The sequence below is a fragment of the Melanotaenia boesemani genome, chromosome 8 (genome assembly GCF_017639745.1).
Source record: "Melanotaenia boesemani isolate fMelBoe1 chromosome 8, fMelBoe1.pri, whole genome shotgun sequence".
Classification (NCBI taxonomy): domain Eukaryota; kingdom Metazoa; phylum Chordata; class Actinopteri; order Atheriniformes; family Melanotaeniidae; genus Melanotaenia; species Melanotaenia boesemani.
The window spans coordinates 32,562,589-32,584,710 of record NC_055689.1 but is presented as its reverse complement, the minus strand read 5'-3'; the positions used below and the strand labels follow the sequence as shown (position 1 = coordinate 32,584,710).

The following is a 22,122-nucleotide window of genomic DNA, read 5'->3' as shown; positions in this document are numbered from 1 at the left end:
CAAAATTTAAAAAGTGCTAAGTCTTGGAAAAGCAGGCATCGTAGCAATGAAGGAATGAAGTGGTATTAAGTGTGTTTTCAGGGCTGTGAATTTTAGTTGTGACTGCACAGAAATCTTATTTTGATGTCCAAGTTTTTTTGTGCTATTGCCATTTACCTTTCATCCTCAGAGAAAGCTGGAAAAGACAAGAGGGTAAAGCGAGCTGTGGGTGTGTAAGAGAGTGGTGGCTGCCTTGCTCAGGAAGAGCATCACCTCCCTCAGCCTTAGCACAAGCTGGTGACAGTCACCCACCAGGTGGGGTTCACGCTAAAAAATGGTTGAGAGGATATCTCTATCTCTCAGGTCCTCAGTGCAGATAAGAAAACCAGACACTTGGTTCCCTCTTGGCAAGACATAGATGTGCTGGAGTCTGTGCACGGCTCAATCCACCACTGGAACTCACAGATTCACTTTCTGGAGAAGGCTACGTGAGTGTGTCATACCTCAAGCTGATGCTTCATCAGCTCACAAAGGACATTAAGACGACAGTCACCTTGAAGAAAAGTATGATGACCAGATTACTGAGGGACTGCTTGATATTGTAACCCTGGTAGATCCACGCTTTAAGGTACAATACATTAACGCAGAAAAGGTCGATGCCATCAACATGAGAGCAGTGTCTGAGATGTTGGTTTGAAATGAGGACCCGTCCACTTCAGCCAGAACAGAGGAAGCAGAAGAAGAGGGAGGAGCCGCTGCAGTGCTACCGACCCAGAAGAAACAAAGAAGGTCATTGGGCAGTTTCTTCAAGAAATCACACCCCACCAGCACAGGACTCACTGACAGAGAGCCAGTTGAAAAGGAGTATGAAAACTACAACCTGGCACCAGATGCAGAGTTAAATGGACCCACTGCAGTGGTGGAAGATCCACGAGAGAAGCTTCCCAAGAATTAGCTGCCTGGCAAAGCGCTACTGGTGCATCCCCGCAACCAGCACCCCCTCTGAGAGGGTATTTAGCACGGGCTTGCCACAGGGCAGCTTTAAAAACTGAAGCAGTGGATAGACTTGTCTTCCTGGCCCGCAACCTTTAGTCTGAGCTTAAAGCTTTAGTCTGACTTAAAACATTGACAGCACTAAGTGGGATTTAAGCCTTTTCACCCCATTTATTGCCTCACAGCATAAGATGACAACAATCGAGTTGATATGTCTATTTTGTTCATGTTGTCTTTGAAAGCTGCTTTAATTTGCACTAAGGATTAAAAAATGCTTTTGTTTTTATTCTATTTCATTATTTTTACTTAAAACAAGCCTTTTAAAAGAAAATATACAAGGAGAGGAAAAACAATACTATGATATGAGAAATTTCTGTATCGCCCAGCTCTAGTCTGCAGGATTATTTTCCATGCTTGACTGCTTTTATTTCTTTTTCTCTCCATCTTTTAAAGCAGTAAAAATTCTTCTGAACTGACTGAAGCTACTTGTTTAAATAAGAATCAGTTTTAAATGAAAGTCTTGACTTTCCAGATGCCTGGATGCTGTTTTTCCATCTAAAGTCATTAAATGATTTTACTTGTGAGAAAAAGCTGTAAATGTTCTGTTAAAAGATTAAATGCAGACACATATGACAAAGTGGCCTCTCACTCTGGTTACTCAGGTTTAATCATGCTTATGTTTAATTTGCTGTAAGTTTGTGATATTGTAGTAAAATACACTTGTTTTATGATGAGGGCTTAAAAATATATTTTTTTCTTTTTTTCCTTGAATAATAATAAAATAAACTAAAAGATGAATGAAATAAAAACGTAAACAAGTTTAAGAGGATGATGGAGGGAGCCCATGGCCCTCTTTACTGTTCAGATCATCTTCAAACGTTCCCTCCTGATAAATCTGGCCTGGTGACCCTGATCCATCTCTTTAGTCCTGCTGCTGTAGATGATGAGCTTATGATGCTGAACAGAACCAGATGCAGGTCTGGACTATAAATAAAAACTATTAAATAAAGCAGAGAACAGGTGGGTCTTTAACCTGGATTTAAATAAACTGAGTGTTTCAGCTGATTTGAGGCTTTCTGGGAGTTTGTTCCAGACATGTGGAGCATAGAAGCTGAATGCAGCTTCTCCATGTCTGGTTCTGACTCTGGAACTGATAAGAAACTGGAACCAGATGACCTGAGGGGTCTGGTAGGTTCATACTGGGTCAAGAGGTCACTGATGTATTTTGGTCCTAAACCATTCAGAGCTTTATAGACCAGCAGCAGAACTTTAAAGTCTGTTCTCTGACGAACAGGCAGCCAGTGTAAAGACCTCAGAGCTGGACTGACGTGGTCCACTTTCTTGGTCTTATTGAGGACTCGAGCAGCAGAGTTCTGAATCAGCTGCTTATAAAGAGTATCCATGTGATTTCAGACATCAACAGTGTTGGGAAATTAATTAACCGTAATAATCGTGATTATTTCTTTGACAATAATCGTACTAAGACAATCTAATCGTGACCTCTGTCATTCTCACCTATGAATGAGAGTAAAAAGGACAAAGTTCCAAAAACACAGGGAACAAGCAATAAATCCCCGAATCTCTGCTCTGTGATAAGAGAAATGTGTGGGAAATAAATAAGAGTTGCAGATAAAATCAAATGAGTCAGAAACACAAACATATCTACACAGAGTTTAAGGCGGGAACAGCTGCTGGCTCCAGATGTGGTTTGTGAGAAACAGCGGGCCTTGGAAAATGTTGCTATGGAGAAGGAAGGGGATTTAAAAATGATTTGTCTCTGCAGTTAATGAATTCAGAAACCGATCTAGTCTGTGGAGGGCATCTTTCAGAGCCACTGTGTTCTGGTGTCTGAACAATTCCCCTCACTCCTCACTTGTTCCATCAAAGTTTGATGGTGAAGAAAAGTAGTTTACTGTTCGGACTGCCTGGAGAGCGGAGCCCAGCTCTGCATGTATAATTGATTAACTGGAAATTTTGTGTCGAGTTTTGGCCCTTTAATAAGGTCACCTCCAAACCAGAATAGTTTTCACCTCAAAAAATCGAACCTTTGCCTGAGAGACCGTCCTCGCTCCAGTTCCAAATTCAGAGCGGAGAATAACGGGTCAAAGTGGAAAAACAACCCTCAGAGGACCTCGGTTTAGCTATTCCAAAATCAAAACAGTGTGTGTTTGGGCGTGGAGTGGGCCTGTGTGTGCGCTACCTGTCCGAGTCGTCGCTGTCCTGCATGTTGAACAGCATGGAGGGAATCAGTTTGTCCATGTGCTGAGGCTCCCAGATGATGGCCTGCAGCTCGTCGTTCACAGTCTTCCTCACCACACCCTGAAGACCTTTAATCCCGGCAACACGGATCCTGAAACAGGGTCACAGGAAATGATTCAACATAGGGTCACTTGCATTAATCCAAACCATGACCTTAAGAGTTTGCAGATCATAAAATGATTTGAATAGTTTTTTCTCCTCCTTATTAAGGGTACTGTGTTATACTTGCAGTATATACAGTATGCATCAGGTCACATGATTACTGCGAAATTTTACTGTCTCTCAGTGTTTAATCAAGGTTAAATGTGACAGGACTCGACTCCAAATCAAGTAAATCCTATCATGTCAGTACACACAAGGAGTGCTGGGAGTCTGTGTAAAATGTAAATAAAAACAATGCAGTGATTTGAAAATCTCATGAACTCATTTTATTCCCATTTGAACATAAACGTCATATCAGATGTTGAAACTGAAATTTTACCATTTCATGGAAAAAATGAGCTCGTTCTGAATCTGATGGCAGCAACACGTCTGCAAAAAGATGGAACCGGAGCAACAGAAGGCTGGAAAAGTAAGTGGTACAAATAAATAAATGGAGGAGCATCTAACAACTAAATAGGTTCACTGGCATCAGGTCGGTAAGACGACTGGGTATAAAAGCAGCATTTCAGAGTCTCAGTGCATGGATGTTAGTGGTGGTCGGAGAGGCTGTGGGCAGGGCGGGGCCTCCACTGCTCCTCCAGCTCTGGGGGGAGACTGACGGACAGGTAGCTCAACACCATCATGAAGCCATACTGACAGCACAGCTTCTGTTATTTTAAGATTTTTTTTCTCTAAAAGTGAGAAAGAAACAACACTTAAAGAAGCATCTGCAGGGTCTAGATGAGGGTCTAGATGAGGGTCTAGATCTTTCACCAAGTCATCTAACCACTGGTTATAGTCTGAATCTTCTTAAGGTACGTATTTGGGTTTTTTTGTTTATGTTCTTTCCTCCCTAAAATTAAGATTTATGCATTGCTCGTTTTTGCATTGTTGGGTGTGCTGAGCTTATTTGTACTAATAATTCATTTATTAAAGGTTTAGTTTTGTCTGCTGCCAGAGATTCATTTTTTTCTGGCTCAAAGTTCCATCCAACATCAAATGAAACACTCTAACTTCATCATACGGTAAATTTCTGCACAAAAACCACCCCTGTCCTTCCAGTCTGATGGATCTGCTCAACAGGACTGGTCTCAGGAAGTCAAAACTGTTCAGTTGTTCTGTTCTGGACCCAAAACTCCAAGAAATAACACAGAAGACGCGGACAGGTGACCCCCACATTCAGCTGCATCCAATCATTGCTGGAGAAATACTATTTGGGAACAGAATAATGTGATGCAGAGGAGCGAGAAACCAGTTTCTACCTCACTGGAAAATAATCCCAGCATCCCCCCAATCTCTCCGTCCCACCCACCACAATGACGCGCCAGCACACAACCCTCTTTTACAAAATAAGAGGGTATTCCACACAAATATTCTCACACATATCAAAGCTCGGGGAGGTCTCAGCTGCTGCAGCGAGTTCTGCAAATAACGTGGGTAACTCTGGAGCGTGGGGGTCTTATATGAAAATAAATGAGATAGAAAAGTCTTCAGATTGTTTTCATTCTCTGCTCGTCTGCATTAAAACCAAACTGTGGCTCGTCAGAGCCTCCGGGCCTCGTCCACCAAGCTATTTTTACCTTCTTACCACTAAAGCTGGCAGGCAGAGGGAACATCTGTCCTCCCAATAATGAAAAGGAAATCAATAGTGTTGAAGGGAATTTTGTTTACATTGTGTAACATGCCAGGTTCATAATAATTATAATTTAGGAAAGGATGTTCACATAGAAAGCTCTTTTTTCTTTAACCTGTCCCGTCTTCCTGCAACTACTGAGGACCATAAATACACTGATCCCACACATTATTCTACATTTGTATTGTTGATCTGTCGATCTTAAAATTTGGTTCAATCCGCATTCATTTTATTTACATATAATCCTAATTTTTTCATACGTCATTGAAGAATATTAAAAATAAATGGATTTCAACTTTATTCATCCCTGTAAATGAATGTGTACACAGCTGATTACTAAATCTAAAAACATCCTAGAACTAAAAATCAAACTATATTGTTGGTAAAAAGAAGGAAAACAACATTAAATGACCTCTCTGGACTAGGAAGCAGCAATGCTAACATGTAGCTTAGCATTATGACGAGGAGAAACTCAGGGAAAAGACCAAAACAATCCAAAGCAAAAGTCCACTTTCAATTAAAAATATGGATGGATAGTAAAAAATTATCACTGAATATAGAGAAAACTTTGGTAATTATAAAAATGAAGATATTGAATATATGAAAATTGAGTCTTGGGTGTGATACTACATGATAAATCTGTTGTAAGCCCCACATCACACACATACAAAACAAAGGAGCAAAAAACACGGCAACCATAAATAAAATAAAACAGCTTGAGCACAATTCACTCTATATTCTGTATTGCTTGTTAGTTCTTCCATATCTCACCTATTGAATAGAGATCTAGGGAAACAATTATACAGATGCCCTTTACTCACTGTCAGTGTTGCAAAAAAAAGGCTGTTTTTACAATCAAAGTTACCTAAACTTCAGGACCTGGTTCATTATCATCCAGCACAGATCATGAATACAGTTGGTGAGCATTTACTCAGCATCCAAAATCTTTTCAGCCAGAGAGTTGTGGGTCATAATTCACAAGGAAATGCAATATTCAAAACACACTTAGTGAGAAGAAGGAAGTTTTTGTGTATGTGGGCTTAAACTGTGGAATGGGCAGGGTAACAAACACAGGCAATGTCCAAATACACATTTTTTTAAATCATATAGAAGATCATGGTCATCCAAAAGCATAAAAACAAGGGGCAGTGATTTTCATTGTTCATATTTATTATGATTAATATTATTAATATTATTATTATTATTGATAGTGATCTAAAGATATTTTGATATTATTATTGCTCATTCCTAGGACTACTGTACTTGTTCTTAGAACTACTTATTTCTAAATTAATTGGATTGCTATCCTCTTGTTTTTACTGGGTTCTTCACTGGTTCAGATTCTTAATCCAGAGGTATGCATCAAATGTAACACAAATTTATTTTTTGTCTAGATTTATGTCTATTTTCTGAAAAACCGAAGTCTGAGGCATACTTCTGATATTTCCTTCTTCCTCAAAAAAACAGATGTTCCCAGCAGCGCCCTGCGCCGCCAGTAATAATGGGAGTGTGTGTTATTCATGTGTGTTTCAGAGCTTTGACCCCGAGAAGAAAAATCTGGGTCTTCAAATCACTTTGTCCAAATGATGCATTTTTTAAGGCCGAAAATTGTGTATTTTTTAAAGATGTGATTTTTCCACCCACCAAGAGTCTTGTTATGCTTCTCAGACTCTGATCCTGTGGGCTTATGTTTCTAAATATTCTTCTATTGTTTCTAATGATTGCTGTGCACAAATAACTACTCATGACTGATGGTTGTTCCTCTGTGTTATATTAGCGCTGATTATTTGTTTTGCCCAGGAAAAAAAAATCCTAAAAAAGCTTAAAATGTATGCAGAGTGAACTGCTCAGCAGCTTTCAGATTCAAAAGAAACCCAGTCAATTATGTAACTTGGTTTATAACAATGTAGTAATTTTATCAGTTATGTTGCTCCAAATCCTCTCAAATTATTATAGCGTTAAGCAGAAGTTACTATGTTATTAACAGAAACACATAAAATAACAAAACTGTACTTATTTACTGCAGTACTTTCCGAAAGTCTTGATCCAGCCTAATTTTTTATTCACATTTCTCATCACAGCAACAAGTCTTGTGTTATAATCTTTTAAAGTGGTGTTGATCAATAGTTCTCCAGATTTCTGAAATTTTTAAGTGTTGTGTCAACACATAACAGAAACCTTAGCAAAGAACCAGTTTTAAACTGGATTGTCCATCCATCCATTTTCTGCCGCTTATCCGGAGTCGGGTCGTGGGGGCAGCTGCCTAAGCAGGGAAACCCAGACTTCCCTCTCCCCGGCCACATTCACCAGCTCATCCGGAGGGATCCCGAGGTGTTCCCAGGCCAGCCGAGAGATGTAGTCTGTCCAGCGTGTTCTGGGTCTTCCCCGGGGCCTCTTTCCGGTGGGATGTGACCGGAACACCTCACCAGGGAGTCGTCCAGGAGGCATCCTAACCAGATGCCTGAGCCACCTCATCTGGCTCCTCTTGATGTGGAGGAGCAGCGACTCTACTCTGAGCCCCTCCTGGATCACCGAGCTTCTCACCCTATCTCTAAGGGAGAGCCCTGCCACCCTGCAGAGAAAACTAATTTCGGCTGCTTGAATTCGTGATCTTGTTCTTTCGGTCACTACCCACAGCTCATGACCATAGGTGAGGGTGAGAACGTAGTTCGACCGGTAAATCGAGAGCTTTGCCTTTTAGCTCAGCTCCCTCTTTATCACGGCAGACCGATGCAGAATCCGCATCACTGCAGACGCCGCACCGATCCGCCTGTCGATCTTCTGTTCCATCCTTCCCTCACTCGTGAAAAGACCCCGAGATATGTGAACTCCTCCACTTGGGGCAGGACCCTATTGCAGACCCGGAGAGAGCACTCCACCCTTTTCCCTTTTCCGGCTGAGGACCATGGTCTTGGAGGTGCTGATTCTCATCCCAGCCGCTTCACACTCGGCTGCAAATCGCTCCAGTGAGAGCTGAAGATCACGGACCGATGAAACCAACAGAACCACATCATCCGCAAAGAGCAGAGACCCAATCCTGAGGCCACCGAACCGGATCCCCTCAACACTTCGGCTGCGCCTAGAAATTCTGTCCATAAAAGTCATGAACAGAATCGGTGACAAAGGGTAGCCTTGGCGGAGTCTAACCCGCACTGGAAACGATTCTCATTTACTGCCGGCAATGTGGACCAAGCTCTGACACCGGTCGTACAGGTACCGGACAGCTCGTACAAGCGGGTCCAGCACTCCATACTCCCGGAGTACCCCCCACAGGATTCCCCAAGGGACACGGTCGAATGCCTTCTCCAAGTCCACAAAACACATTGGTTGGGCAAACTCCCATGCCCCCTCAAAGACCCTGAAGAGGGTGCAGAGCTGGTCCACTGTTCCACGACCGGGACGAAAACCACACTGCTCCTCCTCAATCCGAGGTTTGACTATCCAACGGACCCTCCTCTCCAGCACCCCTGAATAGACCTTACCAGAGGGGCTGAGGAGTGTGATCCCCCTGTAGTTGGAGCACACCCTCCGATCCCCTTTTTGAAGAGGGGGGCCACCACCCCAGTCTGCCAGTCCAGGGGGACTGTCCCTTATGTCCACGCGATGCTGCAGAGGCGTGTCAGCCAAGACAGCCCTACAGCATCTAGAGACCTAAGGAACTCTGGGAGGACCTCATCCACAGCAGATAAACAGGATCTGAAAGTGACGTCCTGAAGAAACAGGAATAAATCCAGCAAAGACCTGGACCAGGACCTGAGAGATGCATCTAGACCTTAAGCTGATCCATCAACTCTAGGCTGAAACCTCATCAGAAATGGTCTCCGTGGATATGCGGTAGTCAAGAAGACATTCTTAAGGGAAGGAAACAGGTAGAAAAGGCTGAGGCATGTCACATGACACAAGGACTGGACTGAAGATCAGTGGCAACAGGTCTGATGGAGGGATGGATCCGCCCCAGAACCCGGACTTTAACATTATTGAAGCAATGTGAAATCATCTGGACAGAGAATGAAACTAAAGGCAGAAACATTCAAAGAGCTTTGGAAAGTCCTTGAAGAATCCTGGAGAACTTTTCCTAAAGACTACTGAAATAAATGACAGAAATCTTGTCTACGAGGGTTTGGACCAGCGGCAGATTGTTAAGACGGGGTGCTGGGGAGATGCCCCCATCAAGAAGTCTACCGTCTTTAAACAGAAAATAATTCAGTCATAAAAATTTGGCTTATGTCTGGTAACCAGTTTGTCAGTATTTATGAAGAAGTGGTTGTAATTGGTTAATAACTTCCTGTATAAATATATGTTTTATGTAAGAGAGTCCTTGAACTTTTGACAAATGGGTGACATACAGATTCACTTGAGTTTATTCCTGGGACGCAGCTCTCCACACCTCTGACCAGTCAGCATCGTTTTATTTATTCATCCAATGGATATCAGGTTATTACAGTAATCTGATTACTCCTAGATATTTGATTTGGGTGGTCATGTAAATGGGCTCATTGCTTTATAAAAATAGTTATCTGAAAATGTCTAAGATAAAAAAAAACGCTGTTACATAAATATCTTTAAATTAATCTGATTTAATAAAAATCTAATCGAATCAGAATTTTGTGAACAGAATCGATACAGGGAATTAGTGGTGATACCAATCCATAATACATACATAATATCAGGTCCAATAAAAATCCTGTTTCAAGGTTATTAAGACCCAACTGGCAACATGTCTTTAGGAAATTAAATGTTTTTTTTTTCCTGCAAGTTTTTGCATCTCAGCGATTTATTATTCAGAATTTTGTCTCTTAAGGTTTCACCTTCCTTCATTTTTATTCAAAGATTCTGAATCTATGTTCTTATTATCTTATTATGTAATATATAATTAGACATATTCTTTTTTCTCACTGAAGAAATAATTATTTCTGCTGGTACTTGTTTTTTTTTAACTCTTTAGCTTTCTTTGAATGAGCTGTTTTCAGAGTGTTAAAATTTGAACTTATTTTGAAACAAAGTCCGTTTTACTGCCAGCTCTATTTCCACTTTGTTTCTGCCCAGGAAGGTGCTGCATTATTAACATCAATCTAAACTGCATTGATTTTCATGTTTAAAACACAAAGTTACTCAGTGCTGCATTTGTATTTTTGATCACTATGAAGAGATTTTACAGTTTTCTTCTAGTATGTAAAATCTCACAAACCTCTTTTAACCCACTGAAGGATGCACACAAACGGCAACATCCATCAGGGGAGATGCGGTAACACAACCCCCACCAGAGCCGCTCTCATCCCTCTTGAATCCATTGAAAACAGATATAAATATATCTCCTCCTGATCCATATTTCATGGCCTTTCTCATCCACTGAGACCACATGGCTCAGTTAACACCACCTCAGGAGTGCTATGCTGCTCTCGAAAGAGTAAAAGATGAGCACTTGAAAGGATGTTGACAATAAAATTAAATGCTAAAATAGCTTGCTGTAAATGCTGTGAAAAGTGCTTCACAGAGAAACCGACTAACCTTTCTGCAGGGTTTATTCTTATTCTCCACATAGCCTCCATCTTTACTCACAGTAATAATAATAATAATAATGGATTAGATTTATATAGCACTTTTCAAGGCACCCAAAGCGCTTTACATTGTGTGAATCCATTATTCATCCACTCCTCACTCATACCTGGTGATGGTAAGCTACGTGTGTAGCCACAGCTGCCCTGGGGCAAGCTGACGGAAACGTGGCTGCCAGTCTGCGCCTACGGCCTCTCCGACCATCACCGAACATTCATCCACACATTCATACACCAGCGATGCCAACACTGGAGGCAAGGAGGGTTAAGTGTCTTGCCCAAGGACACAACGACAGGAGTCGCAGGAGACTGCGGGAGCGGGAATCGAACCGCCGACCTTCTGATCATTGGACGACCTGCTCTACTGCCTGAGCCACAGTAATATGACCGGACAAGAAGAAAGTTTATTTTATAAATCTAGGTACCATGCTACATTTTACCTCTACCTGCTTTTCAATCATCTTTCAGAATCCTGAAAAAAAAATGTGGGTAATGTCTCAAGTTAAGTACATTACACATCTATTTTCTACCGATTACCGGGGGTCGGGTTGCGGGGGCAAGGAAACCCAGAATTCCCTTTCCCTGGCCACTTTCGCCAGCTTGTCCGAGGGATCATTCATCATCGTGATGCACTAAGAACTGTCCCTTTTCGAAGGAGCCTCCGAATCCACCCTACAAATCCGCACTTTGTTTGGCCTCAAACGAAGGCTGCTGGTGTTGCATCCTTCGCGGTCTCTTTTCTCCCAGAATTCATTGCACAAAAGATGGTGGTGAATGAGCAACGAAGCTCAGAAGAGTACATTTTTTCAACTACACTTTAGTAGAAATGTGATCAAACCAAGTACATTAAAAACATGTTTGTTAAATGGAGGCAAAAAAATTCTGTAATATTCATGGATTTTTAAGGGGTAATGAAGTGTCTACTGGCTGGAAAACAACAGTTACAGACAGTTTTTTTTTAACATTATTACTCGGTTGGTGTCATATGATATGCAAACAGTAATTTCAGAGGTTTAAGTGTTTCAATGTCCTACGTTGCTCCTATGGAAATTCTCATTGGCTAGGTAGGCTGTCCCATTTCACAAACGTTAAGCGGACTTTGAAGTGTGTAGACTTCGTAGGATTCTCCGTAGTCTACGTAGTCTGCACACTCCAAAGTGTGCAGACCCTAAATTGGGACACAGCTCTCATCTGATAAAAAGAGATATAAAACAGAAGAAAAGTACCATATTGCAAAAAAGTTCAGTGGACTTTTTTCTTTTTTTGTGAGACGATACCTGGTTCTGGTGTCAGGGTCTTCATGTGTAGAGTGGCACATGGCACTGAACTGGGACACAAAGAAGTCATAGCGGCGATGGTAGGATGGCGTGTCCTCCTCAATGTTGGCAAACTTCACAAACTAGGGAAAAAACAGGAAGCGGGACAGAATCATTTAGAAATCCATCTTAAAATTATCACAAAAATGAGGCATGTAAGTTATTGCTTGAGTTTGGTAGAAATAAACAGCGAAAGAAAATCATTTAAAAAACTAAAGAAAAACTAAATTTTCTATTTCATTTGATTTTTTTTTACTTTTTGTCTTTGCATCTAATGTACTTTTATATTTTTTCCAGCTTATTTTGTAAAAAATAAATAAATAAAAAAAACGAGGCGAGCTTGGGTCTGGAGGACCTGGGTTTGAGTCCACGGAGCACCGACAGAGGTAAACCCCTGTGGGCCCCTGAGTCTCTTAACTCCGTCCAAATGCTCCTCAAGTGTTTAAATGGCCTGGCAGCCCCCTAGGGCTGAACTATTAATCATTATTAATTCAAAATTGTAAGATTAAACATTGCAATTAACAAATTGCAAAGGCTTTACAGCACTAATTTACAGCGTCTGATCAGGTTTTAAACCTGCGGCATCCATGGTTTTGCAAATCCTTCAGTTGTAAAGACTGTTGTATTTATTATGCACCAGTAGCATAGCCAACGTCCTCTTCTACCCTTACATGTCCACTTTCTTTAAATAAAAAAATGCATCTGGACAGAATTTTAAGATTGTCCATAAGCTTGGAGGAAGAGGAGGCAGCTGCAGCACCGAGAAAACAGAGTAACTGGAAGCTTGTGTAGAACTGTGGAGAAAGCACGAGTTGCTTTTTCTCCTCATATTCTGATTCAACTTTTCCTGGTCAGAGGATTCAACACCTTAAGATAAGGTAGACTAGCTACACCTAGCCTAGCTGTAAAGTCACATTTTTAAACCTCATTACGGACTAATTTTCCATAAATGGTTGAAACGCTGAGAGAAAAAACACAGATGACAGAAAACAACTTGTGAAAAGTCCTGATGAAGAGATGAAAGATGGTTACCAGAGTGGAGTTCCTTTAAATATTTTTAAAGTTCAGATCTCAGACAGCATGATAACGTTAATTAAACCTACAAAGAATATTGGATCCATTTGCCTGGGAAGGTTTAAAAACCAGGACTTGTGTCTGATTTTCAGGTAAATGAAGCCACATATTGTCGTACATTCATTCTCTGCTGATTGAAGTGTGTGCGCCTGCATGTGTTTGTGTGGCATCAGGGTGAAACGGCCACGTGTAGTACAGAAACGAGTAACGGAGAAACCCCGGGAGAATTTTTCTTTATGTTGATCTATAAACTCTTTTGAAACAAACCGTATGAACAAAGTGAATTTTTCTGTTATGTTTGACTCTTCATAAATGTTGCTTACAGACTGAATACTGGAAGAGTTTTAAATATCCATCCTGTGTCACTCTGACATGAAATAACAGGAATGGAAACTTGATAAAACCTGGAAACAGCTTGAAGCTCAGACCCTTCAAGAGTCGCTGTTTTGTTATGTGAATTACAACAGCACCCATGTTTTAGCTGATAGGTGGTCGGTGATGTTCAACAATCTGACTTTTCAATTTTCTATCCCCTTTTATTCGCTCAGCCCATAATTTCCTGGTTCCAAACAGGCACTGTGTCGTCTGACGAGGCCTCCTCTTCTCTGCAGTCAGCTGCTTTTGACTACGCTCTTATTGTCCCCTACAACAAATTGCCTCAGCTCAGATCGGCGTCAGTGACAGCACCCTGCTGTTCTACCTGGTAATTTCCTCCCATTTCATACCTAACCTCTCCTGGGGGCAATAGCTCAGATGGAAGGCAGCCAGCAGCTGACACAGGAGCGCAGCCTCCCGCCGGGGTTTTACCGTACTGTACTACATCATTCCATCATTATCATGTTCCATCTTCTCCAAAGCAAGCTCAGTCTGAACAGTCATGTCACTTTTGAAGAGAGACAGTTATCACGACTCTGCGCTGGAGGAGGTGGGACACGGTAAGATCAAATGCAAACAATGGACGGAACAATGTTATATCATTTTTTTCAGTTCTGGTTGTAATACAGCTTTTAACTTATACACACGCTAACATGTGCAGTATCCATATTTACCGCTGTAAAGACAGCGTACGACGTCACGCTTTCCTGTGTGCATGCAAGCAACTTCACAGCTGTGTTCAAGTGTAACGGAGGTCGCATTTAAATAAACATAATGTGAACAAACACACTGTTGCTGCCTGTGGATACAACAAAAAGTTCCTAAAGTTTTAAGAGAGGCATTAATCATCTATATATAATATTTTATAATTGGATTCGCTGCATTTTGTGAGACCCATTGTGACTTATTTGGTTAAATAAAGGTGAATTAATGTTTCCCCAGACCTGTGGATGGTCACAGTGCACCACGATATGCTACTCAGTGATATTTCGGGACCGATCTGCCATCACTTTGTGCTCTGAACTAACTGGACCATGCAACCTGTTTCACCTTATTTTTTATACTCCTATTCTTGGACAGAATGATCATTGTGTTTTAGCCATCTTTTAACTACTTCTGTTAATTGTGCTTCGAGCATGTGGCGGAGCTGCTAACCTCAATTTGTTGCACTGTACTGTTGTATTAAATTATATTCTACTCTATTCTATTCTATTATTGAACAATTGTTAATGAAATGATGATTTTGTTGGGTAAATACCGATCGGTGGATCACCAGGAGACTGAACAGATGATGGCCTCAATGCTGGATTTTTTTTTACCATTATTGCTGTTAATTAAATTCACTGCAGTCACTGTATCAAATGCATCAGTCGAATGTTCGGTAGTCTCCATTTTAACTGAAGTGGACCCTTTCAGGTTTAAACGAAGTGTTTTTTTTCTGAGTGTGTTTTATTCTGACTGAAGCTGAGGTCTCATCATGTAAATGCACCTCATGAAAAGGCAGAAGGCTACACGGCTTATATGGATGCCTCATGGCGAAGCAGTTAGGCTTTTTAACAAGAAGGAAATGCGAGCGTAACACAAACACTGGCTCAATTTGTTTCGCTTCGCTCAGCTGACTTTAGCACCTCTATTTAAAATGAGGTGCCATTAAATACGTGAATGAAAAGGCCTGGTTTTTACTTTACTGAGCAAATTGGTAGAGGAGTAAAATCTAATTCCACAAATAAAACCAGTGAGCCAGCACAGTTACGGTGACCATTACCAGTAAGCGATGCTCCACATTTAACTTTTCATTATAAAACCACTTCTTTGCTTTGAAAGGTGTGAAGTTTAAGTTGGCTAAACTTCCTGGAAGTTGTGAGCGTGCAGCCAACAGTATCATATCTGCAAGGTGAGTGTATTTTATATATATATTACGAATATGTAGGACACAGTGAGGCTTGACATACAGATTTTAGTGTTCAAGGTTTGAATTTCAGATGTTTTACAACTGTGTAACTTTTCCAAGAGACAAATCCTGCAGGATAGAGTGCTATACAATGATACACAGTTTATCTCTGCACTGCTTTAATAACCGAACCAACCAAAACAATCTGATCTATGAGCCACTGAGACTTCTAAGATCATCTGGGTCAAGTTTGCTTTCCATCCCGAGAGCTAAAACTAAAAAAGGAGAATCAGGATTTTGTTTTATGCTCCTAAAATTGGGAACAAACTTTTAGAAAACCGGAAGTCTGATCCAAACCTCAGTTCTTTTCAGATCTGGTTTTACTTGCCACTGCAAGGGCTGCCTCATGTATGAAATGTGCTGTATAAATAAATAAAGTAAGGGCAGCGTAGAGACCAATTAGACTGGATGTAAAGTCAGAGAGTCGACAGCGGAAAAAATTAGATAAATTTTCGATTATCCAAATTTAAGTCGAGACATAGCGTGTGTGGTTAGGGGCCATATATACTATTTACAATACCACTGCTGTCAATTTTTCTGCTGTGGTCTCAAAATTAACCAAATGCTGACATTCTTTAGTGTTCCATGTTTTGTTTTGACCCTACAAATTTGGCAAAGTTTTCTAGTCAAAGTTTTCTAATGCGCCCCCTAGTGGAATCCTCTGGTATCACACTCGTAATGAAGCTGGTTGTCTACAATACCATGAGGTAGAAAGCAAGCATATTTTTCGCCTTACACTACTGAAACGCACTTTTGTAAACCAGCAAAACCCTTCACTCCTGAGTTGAAAACACTAATAATGACCCGAGACTCCTGCAGCATGGACATCCTCAAAAACGCTAAGCTCTAATAAATGCTTACAAGTGCTTCTACTCTTTAGTTTTTCTGTTTACAAAGTTAATCTTAATGCAAATGACCCGACAGGAAGAAAGAGGCAATGAAGTTAAAATAAATCTAATAACCAGGGGCATGGGCTGACTTTTGACATCCATGGAGGGTATTTCTGTCCTGGACAGCAGCTTCACTGATGGACCTGCAGGACTGGCAGCTTGACAGTTTGTGTGGGAGGAAGCTGAAAGTTTGCTGACACAAGCCAAGAAGCAGAATATTTAGGGACACCAGTCGGAGCGTACAGCGCTAAAGTTCGGTCCACAGAGATGTCTGAGGCTCTCTCTGTAATCATCTAATTTCCTGCATCCCCATCATATCTGACATTTCCGCACGGCCTCTTACGACTGTTGCAGTTTGACCTATGAGCAGTTTGGAGGGGGCGATCTGAAATCCTGGCTTTCTCCACTGTGTTTTTCCAAAGGTCTTCCACTGTAGGCAAAAACCACCCTGAAAAGAGACGTTACAGTCGGGGCTGAGCATCGTCACCAGTTCCCTGAATCGATTAGATTCACTACAGTCTATTTCATTTCGATTAAATCCAATTTGATATTGATTAATTTACAGCTAACTGTGTAACACCACATATTTTTTTACTGAATATTAAAGACATTCTCAGGTAACTATTTTAGGAGTGGGACTTTAATGCGTTAATTACAGTTGATTAATTAATTACATAAGAATTTATTGCGTTAAAAAAATGACACCTTTAAATCGCAGTTTGAATTCCAAACAACGTGGAACGCTTGTTAGTGCATGATTTCCGGTACGCAGATTAAATTGACGGACACCTCTGCGCTCGGCTAAGTCAGTGCTGACAAACGAACTTCTTGGTAACGTGTAAAGCTGCTGGCTGATCCCGTCCTGGCTTACCGTCACATATTAATGTCTACTAATAAAAAATGTGGACGAAAACATTTAAAAAGTTAAAAGTACTGTAACGTGTTGTAGACTCTTCACCAGAGAACAGCTGGAGCTGCTAGTTGAAGGACTTAAAATGACACTTCAACTTCACGTCTGTTCATTTTGGGCCAGGGACAGGGATAATCTTCTATTCTATTCTTCTATTCCATTTTCTACTGTTTGGAACTGAAATGCAATTAAATGCATTTTTCCAGACATTGCTAGAGTTTGAGTTTACAATGTTAATGCCAGTGTCTAATATTTGATTAAGTCACCCATTAAATCCATTTAAATTCAAAATGTTGCTTTTTGGGGCAAATATTGTTATGCAACTAATCGAGGGTAATTATTTACAAACCTGTAAATAATTTGTTTTTAATCGAGTTCTACTCCTACTATTTTTATAAAGTCCACGCAGTGTCCATTTGATGACAATCAAAATCAGTTATCTAGGAGTAATCAGATTACTGTAACAATCTGATGCATCTACATGCATTTCTGAAATACCATAACAATACAGCAGGACGACATCTAAGACCTGCAGCATAGCGGACCTTGAGGACCAGGGTTGGGGGGTCACCACTGTACACACAACTTTTTTTCTAATGACTCAGGACTGATGTCCTTTTTTAAATAAATAAAAATGCATTTAATTCAACTGAACTCATCTCTCTTTCATCCAGCTAAAACTGGTTTGTATTCCAGAAATGGTTGAGGCCCAGGAACAGATGCATTAAAATGAAGTAAACAAAGCTGGAAAGAAAACGAGAAGCTGCATTCACCGAGTTCAAACTGAAACTTTAGACACAGAAAAACCAAACCGCAAAGTAAATAATAAAAGAATAAACAAGAACAAGTTTAATTCTGCACATTGGATTTAGTTTACATTGTGATTTATAACTTAATGTACAGTTGGGGCTGAGGGCAGCATCAACAGGTGGCTGTAACGTACACACTTCCAACTCCAATGTGTTTTTATAAAATTTAGAAGTGTTTGACATGTTAGAAGATCATTTAAATCACTAAGAATCGCTAATGCTTGCAGCTAAAAGTGTTCTTCTACTTTAGTGGGGATGTTTTCTACCCATCAAACATTTTTAAAAAATTCCATATTTGCTGATGGAGAGTCGGATGTTCTGATTTGCTCTGCAGGAAAGTGTCAAACAGAAAAGAGAAACAAAGAAGTGACTGTGGACCGAACAGGAGTCGACACGTCTCCGACCATCTGTGAACTAAATACAATGTGTGAAATCACAAGTGAAGGAGGACAACAAAGCCCACAGTGAAAGCCACAGATGGAATTTCATAAAGTAGTAAGTGTTTACTGGTAATGTTTGCTCAGATTACGGAGCACTTGTGCATAAAAACAGGGGCTTCAAGCGGATTTATGGTGAAATTGTGTTAATACCCTGAAAACAGGAAGATCCTGCTTTCATTTTGTTTTTAGCTCTAAATGCTCTTATTAAGAAGCACCTATTATCCATAAGCTACCCATGAAAAAAAACAGTCAGACTGAGCGAACAGCAGCTTTTTTGACATGATATGGCTGCATGTGCAGCACATCTGGCTCTGCAGGCTATAAATACCCGACGCCTGAACTCCCTTGTGCGTGACTCAGTGGCTTCATGCGAGTACGGACTGATGAGCGACGGCGAGGAGGACGAGACACGTCTCGCTCACACAGTCTGTTGATTTCAGGTGATAAAGTTAACAGGCAGATGCATTGAGAACGGCTGAACACCTGGTGGTGCAGGCAGCAGAGAAGCAGGGACAGTTCTACGTAAAGGTCGCTGTGCTGCTTTGTTGGTGTGTTTTCTGAAACGTTGCTGTGGTCCGTTTTGTTTTTATATTTTCTAAATTACAGAAACTTCATGTTTTTTTTGTTTTTTTTTTAGCTTGCATTGTTGGAAATGTTTCAGTATTTTATGAAACCGTCTGTGTTGGGTTTTCATCCATTTTTTTCCTTAAATACTTTGTTTTCATACATCATTGTTTAATTCTTTCTTACGTGTTGTTTCACAAAACGTTTTCTTCTGTTGTTTTTCTGTCTTGTTGCAGTGTTTTCTGACAAAGTTGCCACGTTTTGTGTTACACACACCAGAGCAGTCGTTGTCTGGAACCTGAGGCTCGACTGAAGAGCATTTTTATTTATTTGTTCATTTTGATTTGTTGAGCTGTGTGTTCATGTTGCTATGCCAACATCATAAACTTACCTGATAATCACCCAAATCCACAAACAGAACCCCTTTGTTTTTCTGTCATGTACAAAACCAAAACACTGACATAAATAAGGCCAGTCAGCTTTGCAGCAGCCACCACGAGTAAATTTAATTAACACAGCTCTCATCTAAATACAGTTTAAAACACCAACCCCTCCCACTACCTTAAACCTCCTGTTTCGGCCATCCTTCCCTGCGTCTGTTCTCCTCTGTCGGAGTCTAAATACCACACATAAATTATGCAAAGGCTTTTGCATCTAAACCTTCAGCTCGGTTTCCTGCTCAGATGAAGTGTTAACAATGGCAAGGTGAGGGACAAAAACTTGAGACTTCACCTTTAGAAGACTTGGAAGGAGCCAGATTTACAGCTAATAATAAGAGTTTTATAAAGGATTGGTTGTGGAGTCATTTCTTTATCCAGAGTGAGAGCTTCTGGCAGCAACTAGCAGATGTATTTGGCTTGTTTTTTAAAAAAAAGGGTAATAAATTCCAGTATAAAATTGGTTTAGCTGACTATGTGCTCGTATTTGGTGAAATGTGAAATGAAACACAACAAACAGTAAGAATTTGCAGAGAAAGCAGAGACGGTCACACTGATGAAGGAACAGAGGAGAATTTCATCTTTAATGTGGCAAACAGTATTACGGTGAAAAATCATGTTTGCCACTGAAAGACTTTCAGGGAGAGGAGCAGAAGTGCTTTATCACATGGCAGTTTAGTTATTTAGCGAGGAAGCCATTTTTATTTTCTTTGTCATCTCCTCTGAGCACTTGGTCTGCTCTACCAGGAGGTTCCATGATAAAGTACATGTATGACTTTAATGAGGCCCATGTGATCTATTCGAAGGCCTTAATAGAGAAATCTATCTGTCTGCATGCACTTTCTCCCATTTGCCGTATCTAGAGAGCCATCAAATTGCTTTAAATGTGTTTGTGCTTCTGAATCAACGGGGATGACCTCTTATTCCTGCCCAGAGATGAGAAAAGCCATCAACCCGGTGTCTGACTTCTATGAATTTACAATAAAGAAAGTCTATAAAACCAGTTTTAGTTTGCCTTACCGAGTTGGTTCCCAGGACCTGCAGGTCTGGTTCTCTGGACTCCAGCAGCTTGGCCACCATGTGCAGGAAACTCTCCACGAAGGGTTTGATGCTCTGAGAGTGACAAGCCATCAGCAGCTGGTCCAGAGCCTCCATAGCTATCACCACGTACCTGCACACAGGTGGTGGGGTTACAGCTCCTCATCCAGGTGCTTCACATTTTCACTTCAACATGAAGACCAAGTCTGATGCATTTTAGAAATCTATCCATTCCAGATGTTTAGGGAAGCCAACATGAGCCACCAACCTGTTTCCAGCGTTTCAGGAGCAGGAATGTCATGATTCCTCTGATCTCACAACTAATCACTGTTTTAACTGTCACGATTAATTGATTGTAAAGATCCTTCAATATGGCTGCTTTCCAAAGAAAACTAACAGGAAATCAGCACAACTTACACATGGAACTAAAACTACTCTTTACAACATCTGTGTTGCTTTGTTTAAGAGGCGTGCCGCAGTGGGAAGCACAGCAGAGGACGAGTTATTCACTGAAAGAACATTAGTTCTGTACATATTAGATATAATAAAAATCTTTCATCGCTAATCAAGAGCACCAGCTGACAGAAGAAAAGGTGATCGAGGGCGACCAGATGACCACTACTCCTGGATCCTCACAAGAAAAGAGACACCTTACTCCTGTAAAACAAGGGGGAGGAACCCAGCTTTACGAGTGTCATACATTTACTGATCCTCTGTGAATTAACTCCATCTGGTCAGCAGAGGCGTTGCCAAGTCTGATGACAGCTGTGGGGTTTGGGTGGAGCAACAGACCCCAACATACGAACATGTCAGTCTGTTGGTGACAGAACGTCTCAGGTGAAGCCAGTAGGTTGTGTAACGACACATGGACGCCTCCAGATAAAGCAGGAATCAATTTGAATTTTTCTGTGAATAGGAAATGAACATGAAGTGTCCTATTCTCAGCATTTCATAATTAGAATGAATTAAAATGACATAGACTGGGATTATACTGGGCTGCAGCTTCAGCAGACTGCAATTTGCTAAGAGTGGTGAATTTTAGACTCCATGTAGAGACAGGCTGATGTAAGGCACACTCTGGTTTTTACCATGTAAGGTTCTTAGTGTCTTAGAGACTGGTCTCAGCACAGGAACATCACCTATGTAAACAGATGTGTCTCCACAGGATTGGCTTATATAGGACTTAAAGATGTCTTTGTTTGAAAGGTATATAAGGATGCCTTACACTTGTTTTAGGTTTCATATTGGCCAGAGACCTCACAGAGATGCATATCTGTTTAAGATGTCCCTTTTTGAAATTAACCATATTTTTTATTACACATCAAGCTCGTCTTTTACCTGAAAGTATTTAGCCACACCACTAGCTTAACGTTATTCACTACAAAATAGCATGATCCAGAGGAGAAGATCTTCATATGATGAAGTCACTGTATCACAGAAGCGACTATAAAGACACCAAAGAAGATACGACGAAGAGAATAGAAGTTTTTAACCATACGACGGCTTCCCCAAACTACCGAATGTTAACAAGGACAAAAAACAGCAAAATGGCTTCACGAGCCATTAAGAGGGTCACCAGTCAGTGGAGTCACCTCATCACCTGCTCCATCAGAAACTACAAAACGCCATCACAAACCATTTCTCCACATCACCTGCTTCCACAAAATAAACAACTAAAAGAAACATATCCATGAACCCATTCTGTAGAGTTTAATGGGGTTTTAGATTTCACTTTGAATTTTAAGATCTTACTATTTC

The 22,122-nt window shown here is 40.8% G+C and overlaps 1 protein-coding gene across 6 annotated transcripts in view; it reads right to left on the bottom strand.

The window, feature by feature from the left end:
• efr3a (EFR3 homolog A (S. cerevisiae)) overlaps positions 1–22,122 on the bottom strand; it is a 146,873-nt gene that overhangs the window by 73,756 nt on the left and 50,995 nt on the right. For all 6 annotated transcript variants that reach the window (XM_041991666.1, XM_041991661.1, XM_041991660.1 and 3 more), the window contains 3 exons: positions 20,347–20,497; positions 11,838–11,959; positions 3,173–3,322 (listed from right to left, as the gene is read on the bottom strand). In XM_041991666.1, the coding sequence (XP_041847600.1) occupies positions 3,173–3,322; positions 11,838–11,959; positions 20,347–20,497 (423 nt within the window). The remainder of the gene's footprint in view (positions 1–3,172; positions 3,323–11,837; positions 11,960–20,346; positions 20,498–22,122) is intronic.